The sequence below is a fragment of the Xyrauchen texanus genome, chromosome 41 (assembly GCF_025860055.1).
Source record: "Xyrauchen texanus isolate HMW12.3.18 chromosome 41, RBS_HiC_50CHRs, whole genome shotgun sequence".
Lineage (NCBI taxonomy): Eukaryota > Metazoa > Chordata > Actinopteri > Cypriniformes > Catostomidae > Xyrauchen > Xyrauchen texanus.
Window position 1 is genome coordinate 3,194,386 of NC_068316.1, and position 13,774 is coordinate 3,208,159.

At 37.4% G+C, this 13,774-nt stretch overlaps 1 protein-coding gene across 1 annotated transcript; it reads left to right on the forward strand.

The window, feature by feature from the left end:
• The first annotated feature begins 910 nt into the window (after window positions 1–910).
• Window positions 911–13,774, forward strand: LOC127634226 (V-type proton ATPase 16 kDa proteolipid subunit c). Its single transcript, XM_052113684.1, has 3 exons — window positions 911–1,186; window positions 12,077–12,260; window positions 12,734–13,774. The coding sequence occupies exons 1-3, from the start codon at window positions 1,114–1,116 to the stop codon at window positions 12,936–12,938; spliced, it is 462 nt and encodes a 153-aa protein (XP_051969644.1). The 5' UTR covers window positions 911–1,113; the 3' UTR covers window positions 12,939–13,774.

Here is a 13,774-nt window from a genome sequence, read left to right on the forward strand (position 1 = left end):
GCTGGATCATTATGGTGAAGGAATAACATTTAGATTAACTCATACATTTGTTATAAAATAAAGACCCGACACTCATTCCATTTGCTTAGAAAAGAGTCATTAAATTATTGCTGACAGAGGCGATGGGCGTGGCCTGTGTGTGACGTCACAGCACAGGATGACCTTCATCTCGGGAATCCTCATCCGCTGCATCACTTTACTGAATGGGTGACACAGTGTATTTTATTATAAAGGAGCTTTATTATAAAGGGCATATATTTTATTAGAGTCATATTACATCACTCAATTTAATGGTTGAAACATTAAATTCAACATTAAATGGTTGAAAACAATTTAGCATAAAAATGTGTTGCTAGCAGTGTGCATATTCATACGCCCTTGAAGAGTGTATAAGCAAGAAACATAATAAATAAAAATAGACGATTGATGTATCGGATTACACATTAATATTACACATGCAAATTAATACTGATTACAGTATTACTTTTTTAAAACGTTTATTGTAAAGATAGTCTTAATATGGCTCTGAAATATGGTATATGACGCAATTAAGTGTCTAGTTTTAATAAGGGATGTTTATACGGTTTAAAGAACATTTTATATTACATTAAAAATAATTTCATCGTTATTCTACATGAGTAAAAAAATATACATATTATTCAATATTAAAGGGAGAGCACGAAGCGGAGCGAACCATCCTCGCCACAGATGGGGTAGACCACCAAACCGCAAACCTCACAAAGGGGTCTGCGGCATTACAACCAAATGCTTTAGATGTACATTTTAATTAAGATTATATTTTAAATATCGCCTTTGACTTTATTTGAAACCGTTACCCTGAGTATCCTTGCATTTTTCCATGGTCTTCCCCTCCAGGAGCCGGATGGGATTTTCCTAACGGTGAGTCAGGTGACGTTTGCCACCATTCTGTGCCGGAGATACGATAGGATCTGTGATGACCAGTTTCCATCGTCTAATTCGGGCATTAAACTATTCTTCTCTGCCTAACCCTTCACCCTCAGAGCCCGGTACCCGTTTGATCGTTCGGTTCCACCCGTGTCGTGCAGTTTTAGTCTGGTGTCGTTGTGGTTTTGAGGTTAAATCTGAAGAACAATGTCGTCGGGAAGCCCAGAATACTCGCCGTTCTTCGCAGTGATGGGCGCATCAGCAGCGATGGTCTTCAGCGGTAATGTATTTTTTAAATATTTGAATTTAAAAATTGTATTAAACATCAAATATACACTATTACACATTCATAATTATTTCTGCAGGTTTATAGTTCAAACCTTCTCCTGCGGGTGATATTATTCTTTATATCTGATGAAATTATCGATGTATTATTATTGATATTCAAATATTTTATGCATTTATATATATATATATATAAACTTTTATTCATCCTATTTATAAAACCTGCTGATTTGACATCTGAAATTATGTCTGTGTGATTATAATCGAACCTGTCTGTGCTGGTTCATTATTCCTGGCATCTGATGAAATATTGTGTTTAATATCATCATCATTTAGTATTATATTCTAATTTTATAGATCTGTAATACATTTATACACTTAAATACATCTGCTTGTACATATACACACACACACACACACGTATATAGATATATATTGATATCTGTGTGTCCATGCCTGTGCTGACCTGATTATTACAGGAAAAATGCATTATTTGAATTATTTATCAATTATTTATTAATACATCCAACACAAACATATATATATATATAATTTAACCAGCGAGAGGTAACTTCTATTTCATCCTGTGGTTTAGAAAGATTTAGAGATTTATTTATTTTTTTGGGAGGGCATGGGATTATTTAACAGGTTAAACTGTTTTTTTTTCACAGGTATTGATTATCACTCAAGTTGGATTGGATTTAGTGGATTAAATACTGGATTTGAGATGCAGCCTGGCAGTACTGCATTAGACATTATTAATAGTGAAATAACATCAAACTAGATTGTTCTGATCATATATTTATATCTATATTTATTTATAATATTACCATAACCAATTGGATTCAGATTGATAGTCTCAATAAAATACATTTATTAATAAAACAGGGCATGATTTCACGCCCATTTTTAGGTTGCTTGTCAGGATGCTGCGTAAATGGCGTGCTGATGAGATGTGCTGAAATATACGTGCGATTAACAGTAAAGAGACACATCATGACCACAAAGTCATATATGTGTATTTTCAGCACAGGGCATCATGCCAGTTATTCCCTACTGGACCGTTAGCCGGCACTTCAGCCCTTTTTGCATGATGTAATCATTGGAAAGTCATGCAAACAAACCAACACAGCAGCTGCTGTATGTTTGTTTAAAGTGCTTGCAAAGTTGATTTTTGTCTGATAAGTGAGGTCAGCAAATGTGTGTGCCCTACAAGTCAATTTTTGCATCTAATCCTTTTGTGTTTGAGATTGAAGCACTTTCTTAATGAGAATGGCACTCAGCTCAAGGAAAATATACTGCATTTCTGTCTCAGCGGTTTCACTGTTAGTGGAGTTAAAGACGATTTCTTTTACCAAACTTGCAGGTTTCATTTAGTCGAAAGAACTTATTTATGTATTAATATATGTATTTATTTCAGGGGTTTTCAAAGGCTGATGTCGATACTATATATAGCGAGTAGGATGGACAATAGCCAATATAAATGCTAATATTGAAAATGCAATTTAATAACAGTAAATTCAATCTGCACAAAATGTCTAAAGTGAAATGAACGCTTATTTTACACAGTATTTACTCATTTGCTTGAAGTTGAAATAAAAAAACTTCTATCCTTTTGACAAATCTGTTGGTGGATTTTTAAATTGACACAAGGGAAAGTTGACATTTCTGTTAACGGCCAAGTAAACACAGTTATCAGCCTTGCTTATAAATGCAAAATAGCAAGATTTTGTCCGATTAATCGGTCTGAACGATATATCGGTCTATCACTAGTTTTGGATATGATGCACAGAATAGGAATGTCTGCCGCCCAGAGTTACAGTAAACCGTTCAACATGAACTCAGAATTGACCCAATTTAAGCCCAGGGCCTGCGAGAAAAAAACATAATTATCAAAATATTAAAAACTACATTCTTGACCAATACAAAATAGGTATTGTTTGAAAGTTTAGAAGCTCTACTTTTTATTGATTGCAGGCATTATCACCAAAACTGAACAAGTGCTTTTAAATTTGCAGATGAATCATAAATGTTCCGTTTTGATAATTTATAATAAAAAAAACATTGCACTGTACATATTATGGTGACCAGTAAATACATAAACTCATCAAATAGCCATGTGTCACATGTTGTTGGAAAGCTTTTAAAGAGTAAAATATAACCAGCCTATTTGTGTTACTCCCAGATAAAAATATAGTGAGTAATAACTTAGTATATGTCTTTGACAATTATGTTGGTGTTGCTTATATGGAGCATTTTTTCTTATAATCTTATGAAACATAATTGGAACATAAAATAACTCGTATTACTTAGAGGAGGTGATTATCTTTCAAACGAGTCCACACGCAAGATAATCAGATGTATAGATCATTAGATAATCCACATGAAGCACAATGTTACATATGACCACCAGGAGATGGTGCCAAATACATGACACAGACTCAATGATGACTCAAATGACACAGAATGAAACTCATTCTGTGAAATCTCATGACTGAAATCATGTCTGCATGCTATGCAAACCTTTAGTCATTGTTGTGTTTGCATGTGTAATTAGTTCTTATGTACAATTATTATCTTTTATTTGTTTGGAGAGTCTTTTGGACACATGGAGATGTTTTTGTACACTAAGATAAATTATGTTATAACTTTTGATTGCTTTGTCGTGTCAACACAACATTTTCTCAGATACAGTTGACATGATTGGAACAAAACAAACGCAGTTTATTGGAGCCACCTTATTTACACCCATAGATATGTCATGTCAAATCAGAAAATTAAGAAAAAAAGTCAATTTTAACTTAAAATATATATATATATATATATTTATCAGTTTCTTCTGCCGAGTGTCTCTGAATGTATCATAATCTATATCATTAGAAAATGTGAAAAATATTTACTTACAATGATACTGACCACTTGACCCTCCTTGTTTTGTTGTTGTTGTTGTTGTTGTTGTTGTTGTTGTTGTTGTTGTTTTTGTCGAGTTATAAGCCTTGCATTTGGGATATACCACTGATACAGGAAATCTTTAAAAATGCCTCCAGAGCTTAAAGGGTTAATACATTTTTCTTATTGTGCGCAATCCAAAACTCTCCTCTGAAACAATGTTAAATCTTGTCTAGTGTCATCAGTCCCTATTATTTTTTATATTATCTAATCTTATTCATTTTATCTTACTTTTAACCCTTTCCTTACAAGTTCCTTGTTCCAATCTGGTATGGGACACCCACTTTTCATGATGCAATCAATTCCTGTGGAGAAAAAAAAAAAGTCTAAGGAGCAATTGGCTCCTAAACTGAAACATATAGGAGCCAAATGGCTGTTTAAGTTGCCACATCACATAATTGCACGATTTAGATAGAAAGCCAAAGAAAAGACAGCTGATCATCGATGTGGAGTGCAAAAAATGGGCTGTGCCTGATGTTGTCTAACACTTGTCAGAGATGCGCCGACCCACTGTGTTGTCAGAGAGTAGAGTAGAAACAAGCTTAGATGCCGCTGCCTCTCCTACCATCAAGGAACACATACTGAATCTTTGGCTGCCGGCAGAATCAATGTCTCCCCAATGTTATGTGCTTTGTCCGCCTTGGCATAACGTGATTTGAAGGGCTTGAAGTTTTCTTTGGAAAAACTTTTTTCCCGCAACCTCAGCGTCCTCAGTGTCAAGGTGACTGTGGAGTCATTAGCTAAAACCTCCTGACAAATGACACATAAAGGGTGTGGTGCAACAACTGATCCTGTCCGTGTAAATCCTAAACTTAAATACTGCTCATCGTATCGTCGTCTTTTGGGTTTGACCCCTTTTCGAATTTGATGGTCTCAGAAACCTTAAGTCTCCGTCATTTCAAAAGGAGAGCCCATTGTTTGTTTCTTTCTGGTTTACAGTTAAAAGTACAGCATTATACACCAAATCTTCATTTTTTTTTATGATTATTATCGGGATTTTGGTTGAATAATAAACTGCATCTAGGATTTTATTCATTTTGATCTCTTGTATCTGTGACCGTGATAATAAGGACAAGCTAAGAACGCTTTTAAACATTCTTTAAATCGAATTGACCAAACTCCACCGTAGTTACCTTTACTCTTAAAATATTCTTAGTTAAGTGAATTTTAATACATTGATGCTAATGTGGCAAGGGGGGGCGTGGTCATGTGTCAGGGAGCGGTAAGGTTCGTCGCCTGGCTCGTAATTATCTCTAACATCTGTCTCTCATTATAGTGATGGCGGAGGGAGACCTAAAAGGCACGACGGTCGACATTATAAACATAAAGGTAAAACTCTCTGAAGCTCTGTCCGCTGGGCCTTTTAGGTCTCCCTCCGCCATCACTATAATGAGAGACAGGTGACAAACCTTACCGCTCTCTGACACATGACCACGCCCCCCATGCCACAGCTACGTATAGTACGAATTTGTGAATTGTTTAATTACTTTTAATTAATCACTATTAATAATAACTTGTATACAAGATGTTTCAGACCTTTGGACTTATTTTTTATTTGAAATTCAGTCGAGTCACAACACGCTGTGTAAACACAGTATATAAACGTTCTGTAGATCCCAAAGATTTAAACAAATGTCTTATTAAGGGACTGGTGTGATTAAAAGTAGTCGCACCACTCACTTTACATCTCAAAAAATACAAATTTTTGCACAGAATAATTACTGTAAGTTTCACATTTCTAGAACATTGCTACAGTGTCTAGGAGGGACTCATATAGTCTGACAGTTAGTCAGGTTAAGTTTAATCTTCCACATAGAGGAAGTGAGATTTTATTTGAAGTCCAGACACTTTTGTTGAATCCCAGCCAGCCACGAGAATGCATGCATTTAAGATCAAGTGATTGGATCTACACTATATTTACTCGTGGAATATGTGATTTGATGTGTGACTAACAGTGGTGATTCACACAGATGATGGTTGAGGCAGTTTTTGGAAAAGCTGGAGCTAATTTGAGATGTACCACTCTTTGTTCTGACATCTCTTCTGATGTGTCATCATGTCCCAGTTGAGTCCGATTAGTTGTGTGCTCATTTGTAAGTCATTTAGGACAAAAACATAAACTTAAAGAATAAATGTAAACGTATATTCTAAGGCAGTTTAGTAGAGCAGAACATAGTGTATCTCTCACCTAGTATATCTCTAGGGCCATATGCTCTATAACTGAGACTTGAGTAGGTATAAGTGCATCATATAATGGTGACCAAATCGGTATTTACATTTACATTTATGCATTTGGCAGACGCTTTTATCCAAAGTGACTTACAGTGCACTTATTACAGGGACAATCCCCCCGGAGCAACCTGGAGTTAAGTGCCTTGCTCAAGAACACAATGGTGGTGGCTGGGTGGATCGAACCAGCAACCTTCTGATTACCAGTTATGTGCTTTAGCCCACTACACCACCACCACTCCAATCTATATTTCAATATTAGTGCTTTGTAATTATCAGGATTAATTAGGCCAATATTTGAGGCATATATGATATCAGATTGTTATTGTTTCCAATTCAAATAGCATATGCTATTCATTTTCTACAACAGGATACAAGGTATTATCCGTCTGTTATCTATTATACATTCTATAGATTTTTTGCCTGATTTCCATTTAATGCTTGTCAAAGTCTAAATTATAGCTAAAGTTTCAATAATATGTAATATTGTCCGTAACATAATGATTACTAGATTTTTTTAATTTTCTAATGATAAAGTGAGTGGCGATTACCCCCATGGAAAAGCCATCACCATGATGCTTGGGCATAGGACTGTGAACTGAGGATTTAATTATAAAAAAATTATATACCGGGACAGAATGATTTTCATGACTAATATCTTAAAAAAGGCGAAAGTAAATAAAGAGTTCACAGCATCAATGTGATTGTGTTATGAGAACTTATGAGCCGTTCTGTTCACTTACACTAATGTATCGCTAATAAATGAAGCTTTTCTCTTTTCAAGTAACTGATAATCGTTTGCCTCAAATTGGATTTACAGTTTGCACAGTTTTCAATCAAATTACTGTGTAATTTAACAATTTCTTTAAAAAGAAGTCGGATAAATGTGCTTTAAAATGTCGCTCTTCATTCTAGCCCATGTAAGACTATTATCGATTTAGTTTATGAGAATATTTAGACAAAAATTGCGCCGTACACGGCAATCTCCCATTCAGCCCTATAGGACGTTCTGCAAAGTTTGTCAGAGCGAATGACCGTAACCAATGGGGGCGAAGCTTAGCATGGGTCAGTTGCATTTCTTATTTACAAATATATCTTCCTTTAAAAAGACAGAGACTAAAATCGTGACATTCCTTTCGATTCCCATCCCTACTAGGGTGGAACTACTGCATCTCAAGAAAAAGTCCATCCAAGGGGCCTGGGTGGCTCAGCGAGCAAATACGCAGACTACCACCCCTGGAATCACAAGTTCCAATCCAGGGTGTGCTGAGTGACTCCAACCAGGCCAAATTGGCATGGTTGCTAGGATGGGTAGAACCACATGGGGTAACCTCCTCGTGGTCGCGATAGCAGTTCTCGCTCTCGATGGGGCGCGTGGTATGTTGTGTGCGGAGATTGCGTAGAATAGCATGATTGCCTAAGTATCCGCGGTAAAGCGCCCAGCAAGCCACGTGATAAGATGCGCGGGCTGACTGTATCAGAAGCAAAGGCAACTGAGATTTGTCCTCTGCTACCCGGATTGAGGTGAGTAACCGCGCCACCACGAGGACCTACTAAGTAGTGGGAATTGGGCATGCCAAATTGAGGAGAAAAGGGGATATATATATATATACAGTGAGGAAAATAAGTATTTGAACACCCTGCTATTTTGCAAGTTCTCCCACTTAGAAATCATGGAGGGGTCTGAAATTGTCATCGTAGGTGCATGTCCACTGTGAGAGACATAATCTAAAAAAACACACTGCAGGAGGGATTTTGGCCCACTCCTCCACACAGATCTTCACAATGTATGATTTTTTAACTATTTATTTGTATGATACAGCTGCAAATAAGTATTTGAACACCTGAGAAAATCAATGTTAATATTTGGTACAGTAGCCTTTGTTTGCAATTACAGAGGTCAAACGTTTCCTGTAGTTTTTCACCAGGTTTGCACACACTGCAGGAGGGATTTTGGCCCACTCCTCCACACAGATCTTCTCTAGATCAGTCAGGTTTCTGGGCTGTCGCTGAGAAACACGGAGTTTGAGCTCCCTCCAAAGATTCTCTATTGGGTTTAGGTCTGGAGACTGGCTAGGCCACGCCAGAACCTTGATATGCTTCTTACAGAGCCACTCCTTGGTTATCCTGGCTGTGTGCTTCGGGTCATTGTCATGTTGGAAGACCCAGCCTCGACCCATCTTCAATGCTCTAACTGAGAGAAGGAGGTTGTTCCCCAAAATCTCGCAATACATGGCCCCGGTCATCCTCTCCTTAATGCAGTGCAGTCACCCTGTCCCATGTGCAGAAAAACACCCCCAAAGCATGATGCTACCACCCCCATGCTTCACAGTAGGGATGGTGTTCTTGGGATGGTATTCTTCTTCCTCCAAAAAGTTATATTTTGGTCTCATCTGACCACATGACTTTCTCTCATGACTCCTCTGGAACATCCAAATGGTCATTGGCAAACTTAAGACGGGCCTTGACATGTGCTGGTTTAAGCAGGGGAACCTTCCGTGCCATGCATGATTTCAAACCATGACGTCTTAGTGTATTACCAACAGTAACCTTGGAAACGGTGGTCCCAGCTCTTTTCAGGTCATTGACCAGCTCCTTCCGTGTAGTTCCGGGCTGATTTCTCACCTTTCTTAGGATCATTGAGACCCCACGAGGTGAGATCTTGCATGGAGCCCCAGTCCGAGGGAGATTGACAGTCATGTTTAGCTTCTTCCATTTTCTAATGATTGCTCCAACAGTGGACCTTTTTTCACCAAGCTGCTTGGCAATTTCCCAGTAGCCCTTTCCAGCCTTGTGGAGGTGTACAATTTTGTCTCTAGTGTCTTTGGACAGCTCTTTGGTCTTGGCCATGTTAGTAGTTGGATTCTTACTGATTGTATGGGGTGGACAGGTGTCTTTATGCAGCTAACGACCTCAAACAGGTGCATCTAATTTAGGATAATAAATGGAGTGGAGGTGGACATTTTAAAGGCAGACTAACAGGTCTTTGAGGGTCAGAATTCTAGCTGATAGACAGGTGTTCAAATACTTATTTGCAGCTGTATCATACAATAAATAGTTAAAAAATCATATATTGTGATTTCTGGATTTTTTTTTTTTAGATTATGTCTCTCACAGTGGACATGCACCTACGATGACAATTTCAGACCCCTCCATGATTTCTAAGTGGGAGAACTTGCACTCTCAATCTAAGTGTATGGGATTTTTTTTGTTGCTGCCCATTTTATCATCTACCAGGTGGAAATCATAAGTCCAAACCAGTCGCGCGCGCATGTGTGTGTGTGTGTGTGTGTGTGTGTGTGTGTGTGTGTGTGTGTGTGTGTGAATGATGGCCGTCTGCACTCTAAAGGATTTATTCTGCTCTTCGTCGCATGGGCCCATCTGTCACTGAACACGCACTCAATCTTATTGGCTAGTTTGTTTGATTCTGTGGTGCAGTATTAGTTGTAATCGTGGCTAATACTGAAGGTATTTCCAGCAGTGTTACCCTTTAATCCTACCGACTGAGATTAAAATAAGATTCAGTAATATACAGCAGCGGGTTTATTGTGTGTGTGCAGGTCAGCAGAATTGACAAGACCGGTGTTCTGACGATTTGTGCTGCCTTGTCGAAAAATGCTACCCAAGCGCGAATCGATCACAGAGAATGTCGATTCATTCTCTAGCTATTGTTTCCATAATGATGTAAATCTCACAATATTAAGACATCGTTATTTCATTTAAAACAGGGTAAGTGTATGGGGAGCATATTTTTATATTTTAAATGAACCAGCAATTATCACATTTGATATAACAAGTAAAAATGACATTATTGTATATTATATGAAATACAATTATAATAAAATTATAAGTTATGAGTACTGTATACTGGACTGTTTTTATTTTTAAAACTGTGTGAAAAGTAAAAATTATCATAAAATATTCATCTTTGACCTGTCAAAGCACACCTTTCCTAACTGAAACTTTCAGTTATTCTTGTTCAGCTGGCTGACCGTACAAATATTCATATGGTAGTTAGCATTTTTTGACACATGAATATTTACCTTATGTTCACTGTCATTAGAAAAAACAATACTACATAATAATGTCTTCAAGATGTCAGGAGTTGCATATTTTGATAGACCAACGTGCCCTATCAAATAATGCTCCCAGTTTTTTGAAACTAAATAAATGATGAAAGTACTCTGAATCTGGCAAAACAGTACATTTATTTATTTATTTTAAAGCCTCACGCCATATCACACTACATGAACATTAGCACATTCTGATTACTTACGTGTCAAGTGCTGCTACCTACTTTGTACACATTTCACACACTCTGGCACTTTTTGCACGTATATGTTGCACAACTATCTTTTTCATATTTGGCACATTGAAAATGAATGTGTTAAAAATGAACAGGTTAAAAATCAAGAATTTTCCAAACTTTCAAAACTCTGAAAGAAGTAGAACACACGATGAACGTAGGTCATTCATAGCTAATTGCTATATTATGCTGAAAATAAGGTGTGCATGCTAACATTTACACGTTCACATGTCAAATTATGTAATAAAAAAAGTCTCCACAGCAAGGATGCATAGATTTATGGGCGTGGTAACGCAGAACAAAACTGTGTGTCTGCACATGCGCATAACCAGTAAGTAGCACATATCGATGGGTAGCACAAATCGTCAGAACACCGGCATTAACATGTTTCCCAAAACCATCATAGCCATCTTAAAATACTGAGAATCCAAGGAAACAACATTTGTAAATATAAAGATAGTGTAAATGTTTTCTAAATTGCCTCTTCTGAACTGATTGAGTTCAATTCCACGTTTCTCTCAATGTGTTTTGATTTGTTTGGGCAGTTTTACTATGAAACACAAGTTGTTTATTAGAAATCTTCATGATATTAGGAATTAATGCTCGTTGCCCAAGGAATCAAAAGAGTGCATTGACAGTACGATAGGCCAAAATAATCTAACGTTATAAGCCTTTTGAATCAATTAATTATAACTTTTGACCACTAGGTGGCACTGGCCCAAACCTTTATAGGTACCCTCAGGGCATAGTGCCGATGATGCATACTGAGTTTCGTAACGGTACGCCAAAATACAGCATTTTATGGCAAAATTCAAAATGGCCGACATAGGAAAATTGAAATAAATCAAGTCATTATGCCACTAGGAATCTTAAGAGTCCAGCCTTCTAATTTTAGGCCAAACTATTTAGAAGTTATAAGAAAAAATTGCCATTTTTCATATCTCCTGACTGCTGTGGCACTGTGACGAAATGCCGCAAGTACACTCAGGGCATGCTTGTGATCACATGTAATAAGTTACATGTCATTACGCTTATGCATTGCGTAGTTATATTGTCACATCCATTTTGACGTGCTCACCATTGAATTCGTCGAAGCGTTATTTGAGAACGGTTTGGCCTAACGGAAAGCTTTTGATAACTTTTTTTCCCCAGTGTCCCTAGATGATACTAGGTGAAACTGAAAATTTGAACAGTTGGTGGCGCTAGAGAGTTTGAGTTAGAGACTCCAAATTTGGGTCAGTTATAGTTCAGAGTGTCCTCTATCAATGTGCCAAATTGTATAACTTATGTTTGGTTCTATGGGCTTCCATAGACATTGGTGGAAGAAGAAGAATACAATAGGTGCCTACGCACTTTCAGGCCCCTAAAAATAACAAATACTCTCTCTTTTTCTCTCTTTAGCATTGGGTGCGGCATACGGCACAGCAAAGAGTGGCACGGGTATCGCTGCCATGTCTGTGATGCGTCCAGAGCTCATCATGAAGTCTATCATTCCTGTCGTCATGGCGGGAATCATCGCTATATACGGCCTGGTCGTGGCCGTTCTCATCGCCAACAACATTTCAGACAAGATCACTCTGTACAAGTAAGTTACTGAACTCTGATTATTCTGTGGTAGAAAAAATTCTAGATCGTCCTGATATTATTGGATGATTTTCATGAAATATGTGCATCTTCTGGTAATGTTTGACCCCAAATCAATGCAAAATAAATGTCATATTTTATGTTATTTTGCGTGAAGCCTACATTTAGGACCATTCAGATTTTTTTGCATTGTGACATTATTTTCAGGACACTTAAGTACATTTTACCCCCAATTCTTATTACCATAACACGTCTTGATACTTCATTTTCTACATGCAAAAATGTTGATTTTGGAGTAAAATTGGACATGGATATTTTCATGACAGTTTTTGTTAGAATCTCCCTACTACAGATAATAAAATGTTAAATTTGCTATAATTGCTGGGAATGTTAATCTTGAAAACTATAAATCCATACGATGGCATACAGTGCAAATATTACTGATTTGATTGTTTTTTTTTTTCCGTGTTGCAGGAGTTTCTTGCATTTGGGTGCAGGGCTTAGCGTGGGTCTGAGTGGGCTGGCGGCCGGTTTCGCCATTGGCATCGTCGGAGACGCGGGCGTTCGCGGCACTGCTCAGCAGCCGCGCCTCTTCGTCGGCATGATCCTCATTCTGATCTTCGCTGAAGTCCTGGGTCTCTACGGCCTCATTGTAGCTCTCATTCTCTCAACCAAATAAACTGGCAGTCGACACGCAACGCTGCTGTACCAGACGAAGGGGGACGTGGAGCTTGAAAAATAAAGTGTGAAGGGGGGAAAATAAAAGAAAACCTTAAACTAAAAAAACGAATATTAGAAGAAAGGATGAATTGAAAAGGTTCAACAGGCTCTTTTGCGTTTGGTTTTACACTGAAAGTGTACAGTCGTCCCAGTTTGATAGTTTTGATTTCTTGTAAATGCAGTATATAGTGATTTCGTCCTGTGTCTGTGAAGATAAAATATAATAATAATAATAATAATAGTAGAAGTAATAGATCTCATTCTCTGTTAGTTTCCCGCCCCCTCCTGCCTATCGTTTTGTTAGCCAATCATGTGCTCTCTTTTGCTCTTTTCACGTTTAAAGGGACAAAAAACACGAATGCCATTGGTTCCTATCTCTCTTCCTATTACATGATTTGGGAGTTTTTTTTTAAAAAATTTCCACATTGATGTGAGTGTTTGTAAAGTGGCAAAAAAAAATGGAATAGTTGTTTTTTCCACTGATATTATTTATAAAGATATTGTTCATGACAATGTACTTGGAGCTTCTCAAATCCTCTGATTGGTATTTATATATGCATAATATATATATATATATATATATATATATATATATATACAGATATATAAGAATAGAGCTGCACCGGCTGGCTTTCCTGTACTGTCTATATACTGGGTTTGCTGGTGAGTGCAGTATTGGGGAGTATTTCAGCTCGATGTGTGTATTTATGGTTGTTTTGTGTGATTAGCCGATGTTTGGTTGTATTAAAGATGTGTGTGTGCACCTCTGAGGGTGTCACAAGTTTAATTTCCATA